Below are 27038 nucleotides of genomic sequence, written 5' to 3'. Positions count from 1 at the left end.
CTATAATGACAGTACCAAAGGAGAGTATAGGAGCAAACGGTAGCCATCCCCCCCAGTAGAGGAACTGGAAATACCCATAAAAGGCAGCGTGGAGGCAGAGAGTGAGGAGTCATTAGCAAAATACGCAGCCGGTAAAACAATACAATGTCTGGGAATAAACATGAGCATGCAGTGCAGAAAAACCAAACGATACCATAAGGAAACAACAATCCAGAAAAACAAAAAGAAACCCCAGAGAACCCACCAGAACAGCCCAATCCACCCACCCTGGGCCACAACAAGAAAGGTTCGTTTACCCCAAACAAGACCCACTTAGTAAAGAAACTAAAAGCAAACATCAAAAAGACCACCAACCCCCCTCCCACTCCAACCCCCCAATCAGGCTGAGACACCAACCCATCCCACCCCAGGAACCCACAACTGGGAAGGGGAATAACAGCAAATGAGTTGGGATTCATCCCGTGAGGGCATGGCGGGGCCAGGCGTACCCCCCTGCAGTGAGGTAGGGTGGCCAAGCTTAGGTGCAGTTAGGCATCGCATAAAAAGGAGGGAAGACAACTGCAATCAACAAAGTCACTTCAGTCATTATTGCTGAGGCGGTCTGCAGCCTCGGAAGGGGATTTAGACGTTGTTTTCCGGGCCGATTTTTCGGTCTTCTTGGCAAACGCCAGCGCCTCCCGCGGGTTCGGAAAGATGAGTCTTGGCTCCCTGGCGGACCCTGAGCCTTGTCGGATAGGCCAAGGAGTAGGAGACGTCGTGCTTCTGTAGAATGCGTTTGGCAGGTAGGAATTCTCGCCGGGCCGCCTGAACAGTCGTGGTGTAGTCTGGGGAAAAAAGAGAGGGTATTGCCCTGATGAACGATGGTGCCCCTGTCCCGAGTAGCTCTGAGAATGACGTTGCGGTCCCGGAAATTAAGCAGTTTAGCAATGATAGGACGTGGGGGTAGGCCGGGACCAGGACGAGGGCCCAGGGAGCGATGGGCGCACTCCACAATAAACACAGAGCTCCCTGACCAGTGCCTCCACAAAGTCCTCCATACGGTTGATGTTGGTTGATTCTGGAAGGCCTGTTATACGGAGGTTACTTAGACGAGAACGGGCCTCCAAATCCTCGTTCTTTTCCCGGATGACCGCTAAGATTTTGTCCATTTGCAGCAGCTTCGTTCGGTCCTGCAAAGCGGCATCCTCAACATCAGAGATCCGGGACTCCACGTGTGTCAGGCGACTGTCATGGGTATCCACACGGGCTTTCACTGAGTCCAGCCGGGCCGACAGCTGATCCAGCTGGGAGGCTATGCCAGTGACAGTCGACTTCACGTCCAGCATGATCGCCTTCAGGTGGTCGTCACGAGACGGCGGAGGCGTCCGCGGCCTCCCCGCCCCCCCCTCAGCAGTGGAACCCTCCTGTCGGGAAGACCGACGATGGTCAAAGGTGATCTTGGGCTGCCTCGGGTCGGACTTGCCCATGGCGTGGAAAACGCGAAGCAGGCTAGCACTCCGATGACACTGACCAGTACTTCCAGGCAAGCAGAAAGAGACCCATGTCACCCACGTAAGGGACCACCAGTACCGCAGCGCGGAGAGGCACGGGCAGAGCATCAACAGGATGCTTGAAGGAACAAACAGAGGCCGCACTTTAATGAGTGTATTATGCTAGCAATGTCATCCACCAAGAAGAAGGACCCGCAACAGTCGACAAGTGAGTGGGCACCAGCCCGGTGGCGTCCAGCAATCAACAGCACTAAAGAAAAGTGTGGAGGGAGGCGCGTGGGCACCACCGGCACACGAACCCCCAAGACGAGGGCAGAACGCAGGAGGGGGCCGATCGTGACCACAGCCCAACCAACTACTGCGGCCAACCGCTCACGGGCGGTACCTCCGGTCCCTCCAGGAAGAAAGAGTGATCCAGGCACGAGCGCCGCCCGCAGAGGAGGCCCCACCAAGCAGGAAGGTAGGGCGCAGGCGGGGTCCACAGCTCCAGTCAGCGTCCCGGTGGCCCCCCTGAATTGGCAGCGCCAGCAACAGGACAGGGGGGGCACCTAGCGCGGGGTGGCCCAGCAGAAGAAGCGACGACCAGCAACAAGCACCAGAAGTCAGGCGCAGGCCCAACGCAGTCAGAGCCCGGGGACCACGTCGGTGGGGCATCGAAGTGTAGGGTTCCACTGGTTAGCCGAAAGAGCCAGGCGATGATGCAGGCAGAATGATTAGGCTAGGCCCAGCGCCACCGGGAGGCCGGAGGGCCGCACCAACATAATCAGAAATGCTGCACAGCAGAGTATCACCGCCTGGGCGCACAGGGGAGGGCACAGAGCACAACAGAGGGCCGGCAGGAAGACACGGGGGGGTTCGCCACCCCCGTCACCGGGCGCCAGCAGCCGCCAGCACGATCGGCCCGAGAAGGATATATTAATTTTGCCCCCCCCCCGCATTTTCAGTATGAAACAAGTTATGTGACAAATCTGTTAACATTTTGCATACAGCAGTGTAGCGATGATGCAAACCGTAATATATGCCAAGCTGCCATGACGGTGTAAATCAGAACTGGTGTCTTTACGTAGTACTTGGTCCTTTTATTTCTTTTTCAAAGAAGGTTTATTTGGCTTGTCTCCAAAAAAATTCTCCTTGCGTGTTAATTAGGTTAGGGGTGGGGCGGCTGCGTTCAGCTTCCAGCAGACCCCTAGAACAGCTGAGTCCAGGGAATCTAACAAGGGATAGTAGTGTGTGGGGTCTTTGGAAAGGTGGCGGTGAGAGGCACAGGGTTGGGCAATCACTTCTTCCATAAACTTTTCTGCTATGTCAGTGCAGCGGGTATACCAGTGTTGATCTACTTAAGTATTTCTGTGACAGCAGCAGATTCGTACATAGTAAAAGCCAGTAGGCACCACCACGTCTGCAACTTCATGTGTGATGTACCGCATCTACGGGCAAGGGTGTTTATCCATTGCCGGAAAGCTAGTCGGTGAACGAATGCTTAGCATTTAAATCGCGTAACCTACCACTGCTCCTGCTCTCTGCCACAACCAAGCAACACATTTGCTAACCAATGCAGCAGGATGAGCTTGTATCCACTGAACCAAGGTTATGACATGGCGTGACTTCTTGCTACAAGTTGTAGCGCTTTCGAATACTCCGCATGTGCTGCAGGATTGCTGAAGCTAATGGGGGGGCTCTCTAGTACCCACCGTAAAAGACAGTCGCTCTGATTTTGACATTCTAGTACCCCTGTTCAAATGTACATTTTTAATGTAATCTGGTAATGACTTGCCATTCATAGAAAAAGTAAAAGCTGCCTTTATATAGAAAGTATTAAAAATGATTTAATTTCAAACTGTTTTTCGGGATCTTGCTTGTGGGTGGCGATATTTAGCACTTACGATTATATTTATGTTGCTGTTGTAGAACCAGGGTTACAGGGAAGCGATTTTTCTGTCATGTCCAGCTTTTGCCTATGCTGTAGTGTGCGCTATTTTTATGATGTTTGTCCATTGTGCATCTTACAGGAGCTTTCTCTGCTGCCGTTGATGGAGCCAGCTATTACTGCAAATTTCAGCCTTTTCTCCCCCTTTGGCAGCAGTCCGCTCAATGGCAAGCACCCTCTGAAGGGAGCCTTTGGAAATGCGGTATTGGACAGCGTGCCGGATTACTATACCCAGTTGCTCACCAAGGTAAAAATTACCATGGGTCAAACTTGCAGGATCTCCCCCATCCCCACCACCTCCCTTGGTCATTAGTGGACTGGCATGAATTCTTGAGAGTTGATACATGTCCCAGTGGTGTTCCCATAGAGATGTGTATTGTGTGTTCAGAATTTGATAAAAGATGGTGAAATCAGGTTCCCAACAGAGAATGGGTGAAAATAAGTTTGCTAACTGTAGAAAATAACCATAACATATTGTTTGTAAACTAATTATATCTTCGTGTATTCTTACTGAAGATTCACAGCCTGTCAGAGAGGCATATTCAGTGTGCATAGGACTCCATAAAAGAATAGAACTACTAAATGCCTAAGCTTATAGTTAAGAAATTTAATAGATACATTTTTATTGTTTCAAGTTATTTAAAACCTTCACAATATAACATGTGCCTATAGTAACACAGTTAAAAACAGCATGAAGTCAGGTGATATCTTGTTTAACCCAGGCATGTTCACTTCCATCAATTTAATACATCAAAAGTGTGTGCCGCTTGTGTCTTTAAGATCAGATTCATAAATGATAACGTGCCTATTGCAATATTGTGGGACATGTTAATTTTGGCGTCCTCTAGCCCCTGCTGTCCTGGGTCAGCCAGGTTGCGGTAGGCTGGTTGGTGGCATGTGCAAACAGATTTTCATTTGTTTGCAAGCCTAAATGGTTACTAGTTAGTCAACAAGATTGTTTTATAATGGAGGAACCATTGGATAAAGTGCAAACAGTAATCAGATTGAGTTTGATACAAGGTGTATTGCAATGTCCTGTGACTATTTTGACATGGTCTATACGTTAAAGGCCAGTGACTAAAGTCCTGATTGCACTCAGCTTACTTTTTGAAAGAGTGCTTATGCGATGTCATGTGGCGGGTTGGTTTTGGCTTGCTCTGAAGGTACGATTCTTTCTTAAATGGAACAGAGCCGACCGTGCCTTCACCTAACTGATCTAGGCCTGCACTGAACCGGCTGCTGCATGACGCAAATGGAGGTGCATCATAGGATTGACATGGGTGGCACTGTTTCAGAATGATGGAAAGCCAACTAGATCTGAAAGAGACTATTAGTTATAGATTCCTTACCTTAGAAGTACCCCCAGGCGTCAGACTGGATCCGGAGAATTTTTCTTCAGCAGTACCCCTTCACGTCGGTAGGTGGGGTTGGTTGACACCGCGTTTGTTGTTGGCGTCGTGATCGCCGGAATGACGTTGGGGTATCTACTTAGACGCCGCCCCTGCGCGCTGACGTCAGTTCTTTTTTTTTTTTTTTTTTTCCCACGCCAGCCAGCGCAGATCTGGAGAGCAGTACCTCTAGTCACTTTTTGACTGTCTTTTTTTTTACTTTTGTCGACATCTTTTTTGAGTCGTTTGACTCCTGGTGCACAGGGATGTCACATCGGCGGACCGGCTTCAAACCTTAGGGCTCCAATGTCGGTTACGGATCTGCACCTTGTGTGCTTGTGGTGCTTGGAGCGCGACCACGACCTGAAGTCGTGCTCTGACTGTTGGGGCCATGAATCCGAAGTCTTTGCGGGAGCGGTCCCAAAAGCTTCTGGAGGCCTGGTAGTCAGCTCCACGACCGCTTGAGGTCCCGGTCGAGAGGGAGGTCGTGGGACCGGTCGCAGAGTCACCGCCAACACTCCTCTTCGAAGTCTTCGTCTTTGGGTAAGTCGAAGCACAAAAAGAAGGCGAAGAAGCACTGTTGCTCTTCGCGTTCTTCTCGTTCATCGGCTGACGCGACGCAGAAGGTCGTCGTCCTTCGGCTCCGAGCTTCGCTCCCTTTCCGGGAGCCGGAGCAACCCCTGCCCAACTTCGTAGTTTTCATGAAGCCCTCCACTCCATCTTAGGGCAGCTTAACTCCTTCGGCACGCCTTCGGGCCCCGCGGATTCGGCTGGAGGTTCTAGGCATGCAATGCCGGCGGCATCAGGCCCGGTGCCGCAGGCCTCCAGGGATCCAGGCCTGGATCCGGATCGGCACCAGTCGACCTTACGACACCTTCGGTGCCAAATCCTCCGACGCCTGTTTTGTCCCCAGCCGGCATCGACCCCGGCCTCTCCCTCGACATAGACACGGAGCGGGACCGGTGTCGTCCGACGCAGGTACCCGCCCGAAAAGTACTTTTGTACCTCTGTTCTATCCTGGTGTTCCCTATCGCCCTGAGTTGCAACCAGAGGAAGGTGAGGAGGACTGGGAGGGGTCTGTGGCCTCTTTTGCAGACCAGTTGGACAAACCGGACTGGAGAGAGGAGTTGGGTGAGGCCAGTGGTCTGGACAGTTCTTCAGACCTTACCATGCTTTCTCTCTCTGCTATGGCTACAGAGGAGAGAGCCTCTTAAGCTGTGGTGTTCCGTAGGGCGGCTGAGGCCTTGAACCTTGAGCTTCCTACGGTAGCGGTCAGAACTAACCTTCTGACCGAGGTGCTTCAACCATCAGCAGCCTCTTCGGAGCCCCTCCTGCCGTTCAATGAGGCCCTCACGCACATCCTACTGGGCACTTAGTCCAAGCCCAGAAGAGGGGCCCCTGTGGAAAGGATGATTGCCTGACGCCACCGCCTGGCCCCGTTTGACCTCATTTTCTTCTTACAACACCCTACCCCCGAGGGGTGGTCCAAGTCTCAACTTCCAAGGGCGCGTTCCCTACTGCTCCACCTGATAGGGAATCCAAGAAGTTAGATCACCTTGGGAAGAAGATATTTTCTTCCGCCAGCTTAGGACTGCGGTCGGTGAACACCGCATGTCTCTTGGGCCGTTACACCCACTCTGTGTGTGATAGTCACGCAGGTGCTGCCACAGAGCCCGGAGGAGGCCTGGGCCGTTCTCTCCCGTGCAGTGGCTGAGGGTAGAGATGCAGCTAGGTTCCCCATGCGATGTGAGCTGGACACCGCCAACTCGTTAGGCAGGACGATTTCAACATCGGTAGCCCTGAGACGCTATGCCTGGCTGAGGTCCACTGGCTTCTAGGGTGATGTCCAATCGACTCTTTTGGACATGCTCTTTGATGGATGTCGTTTGTTTGGCGACAAAGCGGACAACGCGTTCGAGCGATTTAAGGATTCCAGGGCTACGGCCAGATCCTTGGTCCTCGCTACAACCTCTTGCCTCGCGCAGTCTGCTTTTCGCCCTTTTCGTGGCTACGGAGGAGGTGCCCTGCCACGTTCCACCCAGAGCCCCAGGCCTGGGCAAGCTGCCTAGCCTCTGTGCAGCCGTGATTTTGGGACCCAGTGACGTGGGTCTAGGGGCCAGCGTGTGGGCCAGTCCACCAGCGCCCCCTCTGCAGCAGCCTCCAAAACCTTCCTAGTCTGACTTTTCAGGGCCACCAGTTGCCTGTGGTCGGCAGGATTCGCCATCACCTCCCCCACTGGCACGACATCACGTCGAACTGGTGGGTTTTGCAGATAGTCCGAAGGGGCTACTCCCTCCTCTTCGAGACTGCCCCTCCCTCCATGCCACCCGTTTTCCATCGCATGTCAGAATCACTTGACCCTTCTCCGTCAGGAAGTTGCGACTCTCTTGGCCAAGGGAGCCAGTGAGCGAGTTCCTGTGCCAGAAGTTGGTTGTGGTTGTTATTCCCACTACTTCCTGATGTCCAACAAGGACAAAGGCCTGGGTCCTATCTTGGATCTCAGGAACGTCAATCGCTTCCTCCGGAAGGAGAAGTTCAAAATGTTCACATTGGCTCAGGTCCTGTCTGCCCTCGACTGGATAGTAGCGTTGGACTTGCAGATGCCTATTTATACATCCCCGTCCTGCCTGCCCACGGGCGTGGCCTTCGGCTCACGGTAGGCTACGAGCATTTTCAGTTCACCGTGCTCCCTTTTGGCCTTACCGGCCGGCGCCCCTGTTGCGGTCGCAGCTCAGCTGTGCAGATCAGGGGTTCCAGTCTTCCCCTATCTAGACGACTGGCTGTTGAAGGCGGGCTCGTCCCAGGCTGTCATCTCCCACCTCCAGACTACGGCGGACCTCCTGCATTCGTGCCTAAGCCACACCTGATTCCCTCTCAGAAGCTCCTTTTCATCTGGCGGTTCTGGACACAGCACAGTTTTGGGCTTATCCTCCCGAGCAGCGAGTTCAGGATATTCGGGCTATGATTCTGATCTTTCAGCCTCTATCCCGGGTTTCGGTCAGGATGACCCTGAGGCTGCTGGGTCTCATGGCCTCCTGCTGGTGGATCATGCCAGGTGGCACATGCGTGCTCTGCAGTGGGACCTGAAGTTCCAATGGGCACAGCATCAGTGGAATCTTTGATTGCATCCAGATCTCGGAGGGCACTGCACACCAATTGTAGTGGTGGCTAACGAGCCAGGATTGGGGCAACCGCAGGTCCCTCTCCCTTCCCCACCCACAGTTCACAGTGATGACCGATGCATCCCTTCTGAGGCGGGGTGGCCTCTGGCTCCAAATCAGCCTTCTGGAGCTCCGGGGCATTCCTTCCTTCTGTCAAAGGAAGAGTAGTGCTGGTGTTCACGGATAACGCCATTTCATGTGGTATTGCAACAAACAGGGCAGGGTGGGGTCGTGGACCCTCTGCCAGGAGGCCCTTTGTCTCTGAAAGTGGCTGGAACATCAGGGCATGTCACTGGTAGTTCAACACCTGGTGGGCTCCTTGAACGCCAGGGCAGATTACCTCAGCTGCCCGTGCATGATGGATCACGAATGTCGTCTTCACTCGGAGGTGGTGCAAGGTCTTTCAGCAATGGGGAGAGCCTTGGTTAGATCTATTTGCCAACGAAGAGAACGCGCAATGTCAGAAGTTCTGCGTGTTGGAATTTCCAAGGCAGCACTTGCTAGGAGACACTTTTTGCCGCGAGCGGAGTTGCAGTCTTCTATGCACCTTTCCACCTTTACCACTTCTGCCCAGAGTGCTGAAGAAGATCAAGCGGGACAGGGCCAAAGTAATTCTTGTGGCTCCGGACTGGGCACGAACAGTCTGGTATGCCGAGCTCTTGAACATGGCCATCAGTCCTCCGATCAGACTGCCTCTTCGGGAGGATCTTCTGTCGCAGCAGCAGGGGACAGTCCTTCACCCGAACCTGTTCAGCCTCCACCTCCTTGCGTGGAGTTTGAGAGGCGACAGTTGACAGCTTTCAACCTTCCTCCCTAAGTCTGTAATGTTACCTTGGCATCCAGGCGTCCCTCCACTAAAACGGTATATACCTGTAGATGGGAACAAATTTGTGGCATGGTGCACAGCAAAGGCTGTGGATCCCCTTTAAGCCCCCTCTTTCAGAGGTTCTCCTCTTCATTCTTTATTTTGGCCCAGCAAGGCTCTGCTCTGGGCACTCTTAAAGGCTATCTTTCGGTCATTTCGGTCTTTCTTTACCTTCCTGATCAGCGTTCTCTTTTCAAGTCTCCTATTGTAAATCGCTTCCTTAAGGGCATTACTCACCTTTTTCCTGCTATTCCTTTCGTAATGCCCCAGTGGGACTTGAACCTTGTTCTGACTTACCTTATGTGCGCTCCTTTTGAGCCGCTACATAATTGTCCTCTCAGACTGTTACCTCTCAAAACTGCCTTTCTGGTTGCCATCACCTCTGTTCGCAGGGTGAGTGAGCTTCAGGCTCTTTCTTCTAAACTTCCTTTCATGGCTGTTCATCCGGACAAGGTTGTCCTTTGCACTAGGCCTTCCTTTCTTCCCAAAGTGGTTACCTCTTTCCACATAGGACCAGACCATCACTTTGCCCACCTTCTTGCCGCCCCCGCATCCTTCTAAAGAGAAGGAGAGGCTCCATCGTTTGGATCAAAAATGTGCGCTTTCATTTTATCTGGATCGCACAAAACAATTCCGGGTGGATGATCAGCTCTTTGTTGGCTATGTGTGCGCCAAGAAAGGTCAGGCCGTGTAAAACCGAACCATCTCTCGATGGCTCGTTCTTTGCATTAAAATTTGCTATTTGTTGGCAAAAAAGGAACCTCCAGTAGGGTTGCACGCCCGTTCCACCAGGACGGCAGCCACTACTGCTTTGGGATGTGGAGTCCCCTCGGTGGCATCTGCCAGGCAGCCACGTGGGCATCTTTGCACACGTTCACTAAGAATTACTGCCTGGATAGTCCGGTCCGGAGAGACTGCTTCTTTGGCCGTTCAGTTCTCCAGGACTTTCTTGTGTGAACTTAGTTTGCAGACCCACCTCCGGAGTTGGTATTACTGGGGTATCTATTCTAAGGTAAGAAATCCATAACTAATTGTCTCTTTAATATGAACAAGTTACTTGCCTTCGGTAACAATATATCTGTAGGAGACATATATTAGTTACAGATTCCTTACCGCCCCACCCATCCTCCCCATTCTGAGAACTGACTTCTAGAGTAAGGGACTCCCTTCAGGGCCCTAGTTTTGTGCACCAGTGGTCAGTGTCTTGCATAGCTCTACGCTTCTGGCGTGGAATATCGTGTAAACAACGGACGTCAGAGCGCAGGTGCGGCATATAAGTAGATAACGCAACGTCATTCCGGCGATCACAATGCCAACGACGAACGTGGAGTCGACCGACGCCACCTACCGACACGCAGGGGTACTGCTGAAGAAAAATTCTCCAGATCTAGTCTGACGCCTGGGGGTAATTCTAAGGTAAGGAATCTATAACTAATACAAGGCTCTTACAGATATATCGTTACCGAAGGTAAGTAACCTCTTTATTTCCACTTTTCGCAGTCTGCATAGCACACGTTCAGTAGCTTGAGTACTTCTCCTAGGAATTTCACATATCTGGCTGAAAGATTCGCATCGGGTCCACTCTACATGCAGTAATGGCAAAATTGCATTGTGTTATGCCCAGGTGTCGGAATATAGGTTTCAACCAGTAGTACCTTAAGCTCTTTAAGCCGGGACGAAAGCAAATCACATGCGTCAATGATTCCTTCTTATAGTTAACACAATTGGCAGTTGTGTTCAGAAGAGCCTTTGAAACGCCCAAATGTGTGTCCTTTTAAGAAAATTAGCCCGCATCTCAGCCTCATAAGTTCTTTTTGAAGGACAAGTTTAATGGGGCTGGATAGATATGCTTTCCCTGTTCTTGGTATAGGGTCCCAGACAGGTCGGCATGGCCTTTCATAAAAGCTCTTGCCCATCTTCGTCTCTGGATTTTCTTTTTGCGATTCTGGCTAGCAATTTAGCGGTTAGAAAATGTTCTGGGCTCCAAGTAACTTTGTTTGCAGCATGTATTGTAGACCACATGGTATTTACTCTATTGGCATCTAGTGTTGGATTAAAAGTTGTTTTTCATAAGTTCGTTAGTTTCATACATGACATAACCTTTAATTGCATCTCATGTCACACATTTATATTTTCTGCCATCAAGTTCAGATTGGTTACAAATTTACTGCGAAGGGTATACCTGAGAGATTTTGACCAGTCAGATCAAGTCTTACAACTATAACTAATGTGTGGGAGTAGGGTTTAGATGGAAAATACCTGATTTCAAATTTGTCTTTCATGTGCGCTCTTTTCTTTAGACCAAACTCTATACGGTCTGTAATATTTTTACCGAGGGTCCCATCAAAATTGCCTTAAAAAGGAAAATTTACAGTTCAAGAAAACTATTAAACAGAAGGATAGCTGTTTTGCAGATTATGCACAGATGGTGCACAGGACCAATGCAATGTAGAAGAATGAGAGAATGGTTGAAATGTGTGGTGTAGGAAGATACTTCAATAATGAATTTTATAAAAATGAGTAACTGAGCCTACAGTTGTCTGATGCAGAGGCTTACAATACAGGAACTTGTAAGGTGAATCGGGAGTGGCGTGGGGGGCAAGAACATGCAATTTCCAAAGCAGACTCTGTAATAAATTACATGCATCAGGGAAAACTGCACTTTCATCAGCATCCAGCAGCACTAAAAGGTTGACTACCAAACCTGATTGCCCCCGAAAAGAAGGCCAACATAGGGAAATGGAAAGGCTTTGAGAAGGAGGTGGCTTGAGAAAAGTGATGGCTTCAAAAGAGGATTAAGCTTGACTAGCCGATCGACCTCAAGCATGGACATCATTTATGGGCCACAACTGCGAACCCTGGCACTGCCTTGCGACCCCTGGCCTAGAGGGGGGCAAGGCAGTACCAGGAACAGGAAGGAGCATTTGGCTATGCAAACAGCTCCAAAGGCTCTTTGACAGCGTTCCTCAAGACTGTTACAGTTTGGCTTGATCAGTGGAAATGTAACTGGGCAGCACACTTCCCAGGCTCCAGACAGTTCCTTTCAGGCCTGGGGGCTTTCAATGTTGTGCAAATTGAACTGCACAGGAGAATTTGTGTCTTAATTCAGGTCACCTTTGCTGGCCTGATATGTAGCCCTCCGAGATGGTGCCCATTTTTGAGGAGTCACCATAAGTCCTTTTATTTTGCATGTTATATTTATACAGCACACGTTTAGGTTTACTGCAGCACTACATTTTTAAAGCACCCTATTTCAAGCATTTTTTTTCCAGTTTTTATTCAAGTTAGTGAGATAGAGAAAGAGAACAGCAGGACTTGATTGAGGCCTGCAGATAAAGTATGATGTGTTTTTGAGTTGTAAGTTTGGGATACTACATTAACTCTGCCAAGTATCATACATCTGTGGTTAGAATTTTGTATTTTACTACAGTCTCTATCACAGCATAGATTGGAGAATGCCATGCAATTAGCCGAGGAAATAAGCAGAGTGGTGTATTTCTGGTGTGGTTTGATTTCTCTTCAGCTAAGCTCCAGCCCGAGTCAGTCATACTGGGGTGAGGTTGCTGAAGCTAATCACAGACTTTTGGCTTAGCTTTCAACCTTAGTGAACTCTTCTGTTGATGCCAAGGTAACTGGGCTGGCCACCGCTGACTTAACGCAGTGCCTCATATTTGGTTTACTGCTCAGCACAACCTGCCCAACACCACAATAGGTTTCTCCGGCCAACTTCAGGCACATATATTTCAAAATTAAGTGCTGAGCCATTTGACACAAAGAGGCCAAGGGCGAAGCGAGGAGATAAGGAACTGGTAGAGACAGTCCAGCTTCCGTGATTTTCCTGAAGTGAAACAAACTTCCGCTACCCCTGGTATTTTGGTGAATCGACACCCATGTACAAAATCATGAGAAATCAACGTCTTGCAAAGAGGACTGGTTGGTTCAGTATCTGTATCATGCTGAGGAGTCCAAAAAAAGCAAACATTTATTTAGGCTCCCAAAACAATCTGAAGAGTGCCAGCCAAGGACTTGATGTAAGTGGTTGGTTGTTGGCAGAGACTAATGCTTACAAACAAGGAAACTGGCCATATTGTGGCATAGTCTACATCATGTAATCAACTTTCAGCATATCCCCCATACAAACGAGAAAGCTAACTTTTGATGAGGGCATTTTGGAAGACAGACGGAAATTCACTATTTCAACGATGGAAAGAAGACAAAGACCGAAGAGGTCCCAGTAATATTTCCACTAAATGATATAGATTGAGTGGAACCAGACCATGATGGTCAAGATGATGTCTGATTCAAACAAGTGATTGGTTTGGTCAGTTGTCTCACAAGTGTCTCCTGCATGAAACATCTATGTAGGAAACTGGAATTTTGATGCAGTTGTCCGCCACCCCCCCACACTTTTCCCCCCTTTATAGCTACTGGATGGTGGTTTTTGACTATGACTGTGCACTGAAGTCTGCTAAGCAGGCTCCAGTACCAGTGCTTCTGCTTTAAAAAAAAATATGCTTGTAGGAAACTGGTTCTGTATATACTATACCAAAGTGAGGTATAGAGTGCACAGAGTCCAGTGGATCCCCAAAGGTAGAGAGATGTAAAGTTAGATAGCACCTCACTCTCTATTTGTGGTAGTGTGGTCGAGCAGTATCAGAGGACAGTGTTAAGCATTTGTTGTACACACTCAGTCAGCAAATGAATTCACACACTCAGAGACTGAAATTCAGACAAATTGTTTTTGTATAAAAATATTCTTAGTTATTTTCTATAGCCAAGCAAGCCTGGCACAGGTAAGTTGATAAATACTTTGCAGTAAATATACAGTCTGATATGCAATTGTAAATGTACTTTGAAATGGTTACAGTTTGAATTACTGGTAATGCAATACTGTGAAATGCTGTACATATACTTTGTATCGACTTTGCAATGAAAATTACAGGTAAGCTACTTTTACGTTACTTTTGAGATTTCTATTTGGATTACTTTGTCTACTATGCCTAGATATCACACTGGGACATTTCCTAGAGAAAAGGTAAGTAAAATCAGTTTTGCACAATTGTTATTTTTCAGGTTTCCATACAAATCAACTCCACACTTTGAAACTTTTTCAGATAAAAAACAGTCAATGGATTCCTATGGAGAGAAATTAAGTTAACGGTTACCAGTTAAGTAATCGGTCTTTGGAGTTAAGCTTCTGGGGCTAGAACAAGGTTTCCCCCAGGGTCAAGGATGCACTCTCGTTACACCCTCAGCGGAGCTAGGGCGGCCGGGTACAGAGTGCTGAGGCCCAATGTTATCTAATGGGGGATAGGGGGCCTCCGGTTGGTGGCTGCTGGCAAGCAGGCCACTGGGTTGTGGGAGCAAAGCTCCTGGACTTTATTTCAGGGCAAATGGGGAAATAAAGTAGCACCAAAGGTGCACCCTCAGCGGCACTAGGGCAGCTGGGTGCAGGGTGCTGTTTTGACGTTGGGCGCCCTGTTGCTTTCAATCGGGAACCTCCGGTTTGCAAAGGCACTGCAGGCTTGGGGACGAAGGCCTTCTGGGTGCGACTACCACTTACAGAGGTAAGTTGGGAAGTTAGGGGTTGGCTAGTCACCGTCGGTTTGGGCACACAAGGCTGTGGGGCATCAGGTGCAGGGGTGCCTTTTGGGGTCGGATCTTCTTACCACCTCCTGGTCGCGGTTAAGGGGGGGGGTTCATCTGGATTTAGGCTGCAGGTGTCGGCTGAAGGCATGAGGCAGGTCAGGGGTTGCCGGATCTCATGTCAGGATCGCTGGGGTGACCTCATGGTGTTTGCCCACTTGAGCTCGGGCCGTGGACGGCGGGTGCAGAGAGGGGCATATCCGTGGTGTCCAGCCAGAGGTTGCAGATGAACAAATCCAGTGTTCACGGGAGACAAAGTCTTTGTGCTTGAAGACAGGCAGGTCCTCCGGGGTTTTCGAGGTTGCTGGCTGCAGAACACACCGGGATTTCGCAGGAGCAGGTTCAAGGGGGAGACAGGCCGGTAGGGCTGGGGCCAAGTCAGTGAGCGTTTTCCTCTTGTTAGCTGCAGCATGGCTGTTCGGTCCTTCTTCTTGTTGCAGGTTCTTGTCTGCTGAAGCAAGGTTCAGGGGTGCCCCTAAATACTAGATTTAGGGGCATGTCACGTAGGTAAAAGGCAGGGACCAATGGATCCCTTCCCTGGTGTGGGTACACCCCCTTTTATGCCACCCCCCAGTGGGAGGGGGGTATGAGCCTGTCCCTGGTTGGCTGAGTCCCCCCATCTGCAAGATGGCAGGGACTGGGAGTTGTACTTCACCTCGCCTCCACCACCTGAGGGGTGGGGTTGGCAGAGGTGGGCAAACCTCTCTTCCTCACTTGTTTTTCCCGCCGGTTCTCCCGCCCAAAGTGGGGATCAGAACCAGTAGGGACCAGTTGCTGAAAGCAGCAAGTGGTCTGGGGGAGCTCACAAAGGTGGCATGCCTTTGAAGCTTCCCCTTCGTGAACCATGCCCATCCTGGGGGAGGAGGCTTGGCACCTCGTCCCAGGATGTGCATTGTTTCAGGCACCAGAGAGCAGCAGGCTCTCAACACAGGGGTCCAGAAACATGTTTGGTGGTGGAAGCTGAAAGCAGCCACTCAGCCTTGACACTAGTGGTAGGTTAGTTTTCAGGGGGCATCTCTAAGATGCCCCCGTGTGCTTTTTCATTAAATTCCACACTGGCATCAGTGTTGGTTCAATGTGCTGAGACGTTTGATACCAAACTTCTCCGTTTTCAGTGTAGCCATTATGGTGCTGTGGTGTTTGTAATGAAAACTCCCAGCACCATATACTCTTAATGACAGCACTGCACTTACAATGTCTAAGAATGTTCTTAGACACTGTAGGGATACAGGGCTCATGCACCTGTCCCCTCACCACTGGTATAGTGCACCCAGCTAGAGGGGTGACTGATCTATGTCAGGGCAGTGGGTTGTAGGCATGGCTCACAGGGATGTGTGCGATGTCGACTCTTCACTTTGTTCTGCACCAAGACATGCAGCCTGCAAAGGCAGTGTGTGAGTGTGAAGGTACAGGGCCTCTAAGGGTAATACAATAAGTGCTGCAGCCCTTAGAGGTATTCCCTGGTCACCGTGCCATCGGTTCCTGTGGTACCATTTACCAGGGGCTGACCTGTGGCCTGAGATGCCAACTGGGTTTGGGTACAGTTTTGGGGAATGAACACAGGCCCTGGGAACCTGATTGGCAGGGACCCAGGGCACATCAAGTCAAAGTGCAGCAGTAGTCTGGCAAAAAGTGTTTGAGGGGAGGGGTTACTGCAACAGAAACCCGGCTTCTCACAGCCAGGTAATCCAAAGCTGAACAAAGAAGTCTTGTTGTGTGCGGGCCAGTCCTGGTGGAGGGAAAACAAGGAGCCATGCAATAAGCCCTCCCATAAGTCAGTCATGAACCCCAATTCAAAGGAGTGCCTCGAAAGCTGGCCTCTGCAGTTGTGTAGCCGAGTAATAGCGTTCATAATCCAGGAGGGCTAACACTCCTGCTGGTACTGGAAGTTTTAGCATAGCGAAGACTACAAGGCAGCTGCATGTCCCCCATCTCACCAAAATAAGAATGAGTTTAGTTGTGTAAAGGAGCGCAGAATTAGCACTGGGAGATTAATAGAATAATACAGGAAGCAAGGTAGTCGAACCATCATCACCAATGCAATGCGACCCAGCACTGACAGTGGGAGAGGAGACCACAAAGAAATCTGGGTGTGGAGTGCTCATAATCCCCTCACTAAATTCCCATTACATAGGCTTGCTGGACAATGATCAGTGCCACTGGACTTATGCGATTGTGCGGCTGCAGCGATTTGCACATAATTATAGATTTGCTACATGATCTATCTACCCGCATAGTCTGCAGATTTTAGCAAAACAAATTGTGTTTGAGGCATGTGTGCTGTAGAAACACATGCTTTGCATAAGTCTGCCATCTAGTGTTGGGCTCGGATGATTACAAGTTGTTTTTGCCCCAAGAATTGTTCTTCGAGTCAAGAGGCTGTGCGGCGACTCCTCTTCGTAGTACTGCACATGGTCATCAACTCCATTTCCAGATTGTTTTTTTCTGCCGACTGGTTCAGACGTATTCTCTCACGCTCCAGTTGGAGACAGCTACGGGCTCCCTTCGGTTCTCTAGTAGATCTCCACTCAACGGTATTATCTCGATCGCGTAGTTTTATTGCATTCCGAGCGAACACCCTTCTGCATAGCGGGTGTTCGACTCACTTCCTCGGCCCGGCCGGGCCTTTTCTTCACTTCCACAGTCCTTTGAAGAATGATCTGCTAATGGAACAAAACAAAACATCAACCCCCCTCAATGCAAAAGTACAGACAATTACTTAATTATTGCTTTTGATAGACGGGGGAGGAGCCAAGATGGCGGACGGACAGGACGTCTGAGCTCCCGGCTCCGCAGCCCGTCTGCTGTTTTGCATGACATCCTGATCTTTAATCCTGCCTACGGTGCGAGCAAATGTAACCACGAATGCGCTGACACTTTCCGCATTCCTCCGATGTCCCCGCCGCCTTTTTTGGTCGAGGATTCATAGAGTTTGCCGACTTTGGACTTTGCCCACGCACTCTGGCCTGACCACCGCCGCCGGACACCGCTTATCACGCACGGTGAGACGACTTGGGGCCGGACCGGCGCCTGGGGAAATGTGACCGGTTGTGGAGTGGGCGGCTTGGCGGAGCCTTCTTCGCGACGGAGAGAATTCCTGTATGATTGGGTCCGGGCTGGCGAGCCTTCCTTTGTCATGCTACCAGCGGTCAGAGCGGTATCCATTTTAGAGCGCCCACCACCCGCATTGCTATACAGCCGTGGGCTCTCACATCGTGTGAGCCCCGTATAGCGAGTAGTATCTCTTCTTGCCTTAAATGCTATCCCTCCGTCCTATGGAGTCGCCCTCACCCCTCCGATGTGGGCTGACTGCAAAAATGGTGGCGGTGCCGGTCTACCTCGCCGGAAAGACGGCAGCCTCCGTATCCCTGACGCAAGCTGCCCTGCCTACTGTCGAGCTGGAGGGTGTCCCGGTGGCGCCTTTGCATACTGCTGACATGCTGACGCGGGGAGCAGACCTGACCTATGGTGATATCCTTCTAGCCCTGGCAGACTTGAGGGCGACATGGTGGCAAAAAGCTCGAGAACTGGAGCGGAAGATCGATGTCGCTATGCCATCCAGGGAACTAATGCGGTTGTCTGACCCCCCAATGCCTCTCATTCCCTCCGATGCGGATACAGTGTGGCGACAGGGGGATACTGTGGAACGTCCTCTCCCTGGCTACAGTGTTGAGTGTTCCTTTAATGACAAAGTTGCAGATACAAAGCTCCCTTCCACTTTACAAGCTGAGACTCTGCCTCTGCAAGTGTTGCCACGGCTTCCTCAACATCGCCGGAGTGTGTGTCGTTCTGTGGGGAAAACTGTGTTGGTCACTATCGATGTGGTGATGGTCCATGATTGGGAACTCTCGCTTCCTCTTCCTCTGCGTCTTCTATGCCGGGTGCGGCCATCTTGCTCCTTTGTTCTGCCTGAGGTACACTCCCAGCGGTGGCCATGCTTGGTGGGGTTTCAGCGTTCTGGCCAGGGCTGATGTTGCCTCCCTTGATGATCCTGCCTGACCGCCTGGCATGACCCGGACTAGAATATTTGTCTCTGTATTTGATGTGCCGCATGCGTGTAATTTGCTATTGTTGATTGCGGGGGTGGATCTGTGGGGCCGCTTAGGATCGGGCCAGGGCTGGGCGATTTCCTTTAGTTTGCTGTACGTATTGGCGGGCGGGGACTAGGATGGGACTGCTAATTAGCTGATTTATTCGCGCATTTGGAATGGAGTCTCCCCACCTGCTGCTTTGCTTGCTACTTCAGTTGTGCTGATGATATTCAGGGTGGGGGATGCTTATGGGGCTGGTGGTGACCGGGAGTATATAAAATTTTCTCCTCCTGCCTTCTCTGGGAGTCGGAGACTGGGATGTTCTTTCCCACTCTCCAGACTCTCTTTCTCACTTGGGGTTCTTTCGGGGCGACAGGCATGCCTATTGGGGGGGGGGATGGGCCGTGGCCTTCCGCTGGTATGCAGGGTGGGGGGATGGGATGTGTTCTATGTCCTTTCTTTGTCTCTATGGCCCTCTTTCTCTTTCTTCCTCTCTTCTTCTTCGGTTTCTTTCTCTTTTATGTTTCTTTGTTTCTTCGGGGTCGGGGTTCAGTGTTAGTAGAGAGTTTATTGTGTTCTATCATCCTGTGGTATAGTGTTTTGCTCTTAGTTCCTGGATGGTGGCCACCCTTTTCCTTACAAATGCCCTCCTATATAACGCCTCCTTCTGGGTGCCCCGTGAACGGTGATGTCTCTCCTGGTCAGTGATCAGCTTTGATTCTTTTTGTAGTTTACTACATTGTACTCGACAAAATCATAAAATTAAACCTTTTCTTATCCTGACATTATTGTTCTATGTTCTACACGGTACTTTTCGCTCAGAGATTGCTTCAACGGCGCTTTGCCCAATTGGTCTTTCTTTTTTTTTCTTTTTCTTTTATCCTTTTCTGATATGTCATAGCGGCCGGCCCCGAGGGGTTGTAGGCAGACGCTGTGTATTGTGCATTTACCAAAATAAAGGTTTTAAAAAAAAATTATTGCTTTTGAAAACCACTGTATTGGCCTAGTGCGATTACACCTTGAGGCTATTGCTACCTATTTTGCAAAATACACAACACTTGTCATTATTCATAATACCTGTTGTCAAAGTGTGAGAAAGTGCCATCTTTCTTGCATGGTATGCCCCCACTTTTTGCTGATTTGCTGAATGTACTTTGACTGAGGGTGCCCTGGGCTCCTGCCAATCAGGTGCCCAGGGCCTGTGTTCCTTCCCTAAAACTGTGTTGAAGCCTAAACCCAATTGGCATCTCTGGCGACATGTCAGCCCCTGGTAAATGGTACCCTAGGTACCCAGGGCCTTGTGACCAGAGGAGCCCCCTAAGGGCTGCAGCACTTATTGTGCCACCCTTAGAGGCCCTGTACCCTGACACACACACACACACACAGCCTTTGCAGGCTGAGTGTCTTGGTGCAGAACTAAACCGATTCGACATGGCACACATCCCTGTGTGCCATGCACACAACACAGACTGCCCTGGCATACCTCGGTCACTCCTCTAGCTCGGTGCCCTATGCCAGTGGTGTGGGTACAGGTGCATTGGCCCTGTGCCCCCACAGTACCCAGGCCCATTCCTGGACACTGTAAGTGCAGTGCTGCCATTAAGAGTATATGGTGCTTGGAGGTTGTTAACACGAACTCCACAGCACCATGATGGCTACACTGAAGACTGAGAATTTTGGTATCAAACTTCTCAGCACATTAAACCCGCAATGATGCCAGTGTGGGATTTAATGTAAGATGCACAACAGAGGGCAACTTAGAGTTGCCCCCTGAATCTAACCTACAATCGACGTCCTGTCTGAGGGGCTGCCTAGAATGCCGCACAGCAGACATGTTGCTGGACCCCTGGGTAGAGAGCCATCCGCTCTCCTGGGCCTGCAACAATGCACATCTTGGGCGAAGTGCTAGGTCTCCTCCCCCAGGATGGGCAGGGGAAGCTTCAAAGGCATGCCGCCTTTGTGAGCTTCTCTAGGCCACTTGCTGTACTCGGCAACTGACCCCTACCGGTTCTGACCCCCACTCTGGCGGGAAACCCCAATGGAGGAAAGGGGGTGTGCCAGCCTCTGCCAACTCCACCCCTCAGGTGGGGGAGGCGAGGGAGGTGAAGCACATCTCTGGGCTCTCGCCATCTTGAAGATGGGAAGCCCTGCCCAATCAGGACTAGGCTACTGCCCCCCTCCCACAGGAGAGTGGCAGGATAGGGGGTGTACCCACCCCAGGGAAGGGACCCATTAGTCCCTGCCCTTTAACGACCTGTAATGCCCCTAAATTTAGTATTTAGGGGCACCCTGGACCTTCGTTCCTCAGATCCAGATTTCGAAACAAGCAAGAAGATCAAGAAACAAGAAGACCTGCCGTGCAGCTGCTAACAAGCGGAAGACACCAACTGATTTGGCCCCAGCCCTACAGACCTGTCGACCTTCGAACCTGCTCCTGCTAAACCCCGGCGTCTCCAGTGGTCAGCAACCTCAAAAACCCCGGAAGACCTGACTGCCTTGTGACTCTAACCAACTGGGACTCCCACGAGCAGTGGTACTGCTCAAAGCAAGTAACTGACCACTGGCATCAGCCAGGAACCACGACTCCTGCACACTCTGCACCCTCCAAGCCTGGCCTGTGCCGGAGTGGAAAAAGACCATGAGGACGTCCCCCCGGCGGCTGTGCCCCGAATCCAGCACCCAAGGACTCACCTCGACGCTCCTGACGACGCCTGCAGCCTCAGAACCAGGGACCCCTCCAACCGCGACCAGCTGAGGGTAAGATTTCCCGACACGAAAAGACACTCCGTCGCCCTGCGGCCCCCTCTGCCCAGCTCCTGGGTGCCTACTTATCCTACAACTTCCCAACTTACCTCTCGAAGTGGTGGTCGCACCTGAAGAATCTTCGTCCCCGAGCTTGCAGCCTTTGTTCGCCACTGAGCTTCTCCATTGAAATCCATTGAGCGTCCGACGGCTCAAAAGCAACCTGCACCCAGCTGCCAGAGTGCAACCTCTATCCTAATCTACTTCCCCACTTGCCCTGAGTAAGTGACCAGGAGCCCAGCTCCCACAGTCGCGTGGCCTGCTAGCCAGCAGCCACCAACCAAGGGCCCCCTGCCTCCCATGGGATAACATTGGGCCTAACACTCTCTGCACCCGGCTGCCCCTGTGCCGCTAAGGGTGTAACAACTGTACCTACCTGACCCTGGGAGACCCCGGAGTCTATGCCCAGAACCTGAACTCTGCCAGTCGAGTACTTACCCAAACGCCGCTAACTCACTTTTCTTCCATAGGGTAACATTGACTGGTTTCACTTGGAAATTCTTCTAAGTGTCGAGTTTTGAAACTTTAAAATATTCACTAAAAATCAGCCGATCAACGAAAACGAATTTACTCACCTGCTATCAGGAGAGATCCCATTGCTGGATCTTGGTGCCCAGCACTGACCCTGCAAAGTAATTACAACCGTACTTACCGCTAACTTGATTTTCCTCCATAGGATAACATTGCCTGGTTTTTGCCAGAAATTCCTCTGTGTCGATTTTTGAAACTTACAAATATTCCTTAAAAATCGCCTGTATAACAAAAAAGCTTTCTTCCAACTGTTAACAGGAGATGCACCAGTGCTGGATCCAGGATCCAACATTAAGTTAGAAAAAGTAACGATACCCCTACTTACCTGCTATGTGAATTTCCTCCCATAGGATAACATTGGTGATTGTATGTGAAAAAGTTTCTGAGGGTCAACTTTTAAAATACAATAATATTCCTTAAAAATCATAACTGTAACCAAAACGTTTTTACTCAACTGTTTACAGGAGATGTCCCAGGACTGAATCTAGGATCCAGTTCTGTGGTAAGAAAAGTAATCCAAAAAGTAATCAATTGCATTTAACTAGAAATTCCCATTGAACTAAATGTATAATTGCGTTTGAAATTGTGTTGCCCATTGCAACAACTGTATCTATTGCATTCAAAAGTCTATTGCCTATTGAGAGTATTTATCTAAAGCATCTCATTCTGAGAAAGTATATTTTGATACCTATTGGTTCTAAAATAAAACCATATATTTTTTATAACAAACCATTGGCCTAGAGTTCAGTTCTTGAGTGTGTGAGACCATTTGCTGACTGAGTGTGTGCAACAAATACTTTACACTGCCTTACTGCTCGACCAAGCTACCACTTTAGAGAGTAAGGTTATATCTAACTTAACCTCTGCCAAACCTCTGGGGGACTGTGGACTCTGTGCACACTGTACCTATTTGGGAACAGTATATACAGAGCCGCCTTCTTACATAAAGCTTTTATGGGGGAACTACCACCTGCACCAGCATGGAATTTAAACATTGTACTAACAAGACTTATGGGGCCTCCAGTTGAACTACTCCACTCTTTCTAATTGCTATATTTACTTTAGAATCTCGCCTTTTTAATCGCTATCAGTTCACTTAGAAGAGTCTGTGAAATTCAGGCACTAACCCTTGAGGAACTTTTCTTTCAACTTCATAGGGACAAGGTAGTACTTAGAACAAACCTTAAATTCCTTCCAAAGGTTTTTTTTCCAATTTTCATATTAATTACTCAGTAAATTTACCTGTTTCCTCTCTGCAACCAGATTCAGTTGCAGAGAGAGATTTACATACTTTAGATGTTATAAGAGCTCTAATGTATTATATTGACAGAACCAAAACATTCAGAAAGACAAAACAATTATGTATTGCCTTCACACCTCCTCACATACGAAATTACATTTCTAAATCTGGAATTTCAACATGGATAGTCAAATGCATCCAGACTTGCTATGCTAAAGCTTAAAGGCTTTTACCTGTTCCACCTAAAGTTCACTCCGTTAGGAAAGAAGGAGTGATTATGGCTTTTTGAGGGAACATTACTATTGATGATATTTGCAAAGCAGCACCATGGTTCACGTCACACACATTCACAAAGCATTATTGTGTGGATTTCTTTGCACGTTAACATGCCAATGTTGGCCAAGCTGTACTAAGAACTCTTTTTCAAACAACTGCAACCCCCACAGGTTAACCACTGTCTAGGGAGAGGGACTGCTTTACAATCTATGCAAAGCATGTGTATCTATAGCACACATGCCTCGAACGGATTGTTGCTTACCCTGTAAGCATCTGTTCTTGGCATGTAGTGCTGTAGATTCACATGCACCATCCCTCATCCCCAAAAATCCTGTGTAGGTTGCAATTTATACACTTTACATACTTGCATCATATTACTGCATGGGAATCACATTACTGATACATATTAATACTCCACTCTCACCTATCTACTGCAAAACAATCTGGAAATGGAGTTGATGACCATGTACAGAATTACCAAGATAAAGAAAAATATTTATAAATATCCGAGCCCAACACTAGATGGCAGACTTGTGCAAAGCATCTGAATCTACAGCACTAGATGCCAAGAACAGATGCTTATAGAGTGAGTAACGTAATCCTTCTAGCTCAAACGGTTCAAAAGTTACCAAAAATGCAGCTATAAGGGTTGCTGTGTGCTGGAAGGTCCTTTGCAAAACTGGACTGCTCACCTTTCTGTTGGTTATTGCTATATTTGGATGTTAAACTGGTACTAATGAGGTGGAACTAATTCCCTGATATCGTTACCATGTTTAAAAATGTCTAAATAATGAAGTAATACTACTACAAAAGGTGCAGTTTTATTGTGCATAATTTGCTTTTTCTTGCCGCATAATATACTCAAACCTGTCACATAATTGGCCCTCCTCTGCCACATAATTCCAGTGGCCCTGACAATGATAAATGTTGATCCCTAGGTACCAAAATCAAATCAATTTGTGCTTCAGTCTTGGGTTCATGTGCATCTGAAGGAGAAGCCTGCAGCTCTGTTGTAAAGAGACTATGCAGGATTTGGCCCAGTTTACTTTAAGGCCAGAGAGTTGCAAATTTGACCAGTACCGGAGTGATAGAAGACAAGTCTATATTTGCATCATGGATGCATATGAGTAAATCATCGGCGTATAAGGATACTGCGTGTGTCTCGATATCCCCAGTATCTTCTTAAGAGCTATAACAGAGCTGCTAGCAGCTCCATAGCCATAGAAAATAACAAGGGTGAGAACGAACAACCTTGTTGGGTGACTTTCCTAACTAGCCATGAGGCTGAGATGCATTTCCCAGTTTTCACCCTTGCTGATGGAGTGGAATAGAGGATATGTATCCATTTCTGCCAAGACTGACCTATCCCGAATAAGCGAAGCACTCTGTGCATATAACCTTTATGTAAGGAATCAACTGCTTTCTCCAGATCAAGAGCAATACACACTGTGTCAGGGAATAAAGCAGCTGGTTCGTTTTAGTATGCCATAATCTACGGAGATTAGGTGAGGCGTTACCATTTAGCACAAATCCCACTTGATCTTCATGAATTATGCTGGCCAATTCTGGTAGTAGTCGACCGGCAAGTAGTTTAGTCAAGATTTTATAGTCTGTATTCAAGAGGGATAAGGGACGGTAGATAGCTACGTCTGTGGGGTCTTTGTGCGGTTTCAGCAATGTGGCGCTTTAGTGAGGTTCGGATGCAAAGAGCCAGCGGTGAAGACCGCATCATACAAGTTTGTCAGTCATGGCACTAAGGATTGGGCAAAGTGGGTATGAAATTCTGCCGGTAGGCCGTCCGTTCCTGGGACTTTCCCTTGGGGTAAGTCCTACAGTAGGGATTTCATCTCTTGTTCCATGAGGAGGGCATCCACGGCAGTCCGGGCCTCCAAGGATAAACGACTCAGACTTATAGAAGCAACAAAGAGCTCATACATGGACTCTGTTACCTTTCCAAGAATGAATCCACAACAAATGATCACAAGCCTCCAGGAGTTGGTAGCATCTAGTGGTTGTCACAGCAAAAATTCAAAAGGAAATACAACGGTTGCAATCAAAACATGCAACCTTTAGGGAGACCATTCAAGACACCAACTCCCAAAAGTGACTACCACAACAGATGCATCCCACAAGGTTTGGGGTGCGCACACAGGAAAACTGAAAGTACAAAGATAAAGCAACATTACAGAGGCGTTAAAACACATCAACTTCCTGGAAATTAAGTGTTCCTAGCTCTGAAAGCCTTCCAAGCACAAATCGCAGGTCGAACGAACCGGGTTAATACAAACGAACAACACAACAACCATGTTCGACCTGAACAAACAGGGAGGCACAAAATGTTACACCCTGAGCAAACTAGCCCAAGAAATGTGGGAATGGGCAATATCAAAAAGATCAGTCTCTACACTGTCCACCTACCAGGAAAACAAAACACGGAGGCGGACTGACTAAGCAGACAAGAAAGCAGCTCACATGAATGGGAGCTGAAACAAGAAACTCTGGAAAAGATATTCCGGGTCTGGGGAAACCAGTCAATGGATCTGTTTGAAACAGCAGAATGCCAGCACTTCTCCTCCAGGTTTCCACACCACCAGTCAGAGGGAAATGCCTTGTCACCAAACTGGTAGGGAGATTTGCTTGCGCTTCTTCACTGATTACACTAATACATAAAGTAGGGTAGAAAGCAAGACAACCAGGGACAAACCTTATACTCATACCCCCTGAATGGGCCAGACAGACCTAGTTCTCGGATGTACTGGTGATGTTCAGGGGACAAATAATCACTATCAAGGCAGAGCAGGACCTGCTAACAATTGAAAAGGGTAGAGTGTATCACCCGTAGCAGCAACACTCAGTATAGCAGCATGCTTCCTGAATACATAAAGTTTGGACACCTGCAGTTACTGCCCAGGGCCATGGAAATCCTTAAGGAAGCAAATAAACCAACTACAAAAAAAAGTGCTATGCAGGAAAGTGGAAAAGTTGCATCCACTGATGCACAAATGCAAAGAGAATTGAGAGACAAATACAAGACTAGAAACTGTAACATAGCTCACTCACCTTTTAGATAGCGGACTAACCTACTCATCCATAAAGGTACACATAGCAGCTATAGTAGCCTACACCAAAGGCTCCTTATGTGACAGCTTCTTCACCTCACCAGTAGTGAAGAGATTTCTAGAAGAATCCAAAAGGATCGCTCCACCAAGATCAGTCCCAGCACCAATGTGGAACATAAACAGTCTTTACGCAAATTAATGATAAAACCGTTTGAACCAATGCTCAAAACGGAGCTCGAGTCACTCGCACTAAAAACAGCATTCCTATGTGCTATCACTTCTCTGGGGAGAGTGACTGAACTGCAAGCACAAACAATGCAGGAGTCGTACCTGCAAATACAGAAGGACAAGGTGATTCTCAGGACCAACCCCCAATTTAAGCAGCTTTCATGTTAATCAAAGCATACTGCTAACAGTGATCTTCAAGAACCCGCAAATGTAAAGGACCTTACACACCTTGGATGTTAGGGGAGCCTTACTTTGCTATCTGAAAGAAACAAGAGTTTTGCAAAGGAAACTAGTTGTTTGTATCCATCGCAAAAGCAACCAAAGGATCTGCGGTAACAAAAGGAACAATTTCAAGATTGATAGTAGAAACCATACAAACATGCTATTCAGGGGC

At 48.9% G+C, this 27038-nt stretch overlaps 1 protein-coding gene across 7 annotated transcripts in view; it reads left to right on the top strand.

The window, feature by feature from the left end:
* KMT2D (lysine methyltransferase 2D) overlaps nucleotides 1-27038 on the top strand; it is a 1389531-nt gene that overhangs the window by 1159320 nt on the left and 203173 nt on the right. For all 7 annotated transcript variants that reach the window (XM_085600422.1, XM_085600421.1, XM_085600420.1 and 4 more), the window contains one exon: nucleotides 3500-3664. In XM_085600422.1, the coding sequence (XP_085456548.1) occupies nucleotides 3500-3664 (165 nt within the window). The remainder of the gene's footprint in view (nucleotides 1-3499; nucleotides 3665-27038) is intronic.

Source organism: Triturus cristatus, chromosome 4_2 (assembly GCF_964204655.1).
Source record: "Triturus cristatus chromosome 4_2, aTriCri1.1, whole genome shotgun sequence".
NCBI lineage: Eukaryota > Metazoa > Chordata > Amphibia > Caudata > Salamandridae > Triturus > Triturus cristatus.
The sequence above is the reverse complement of the archived record's forward strand: the minus strand, read 5'-3'. Positions and strand labels throughout refer to the sequence as shown.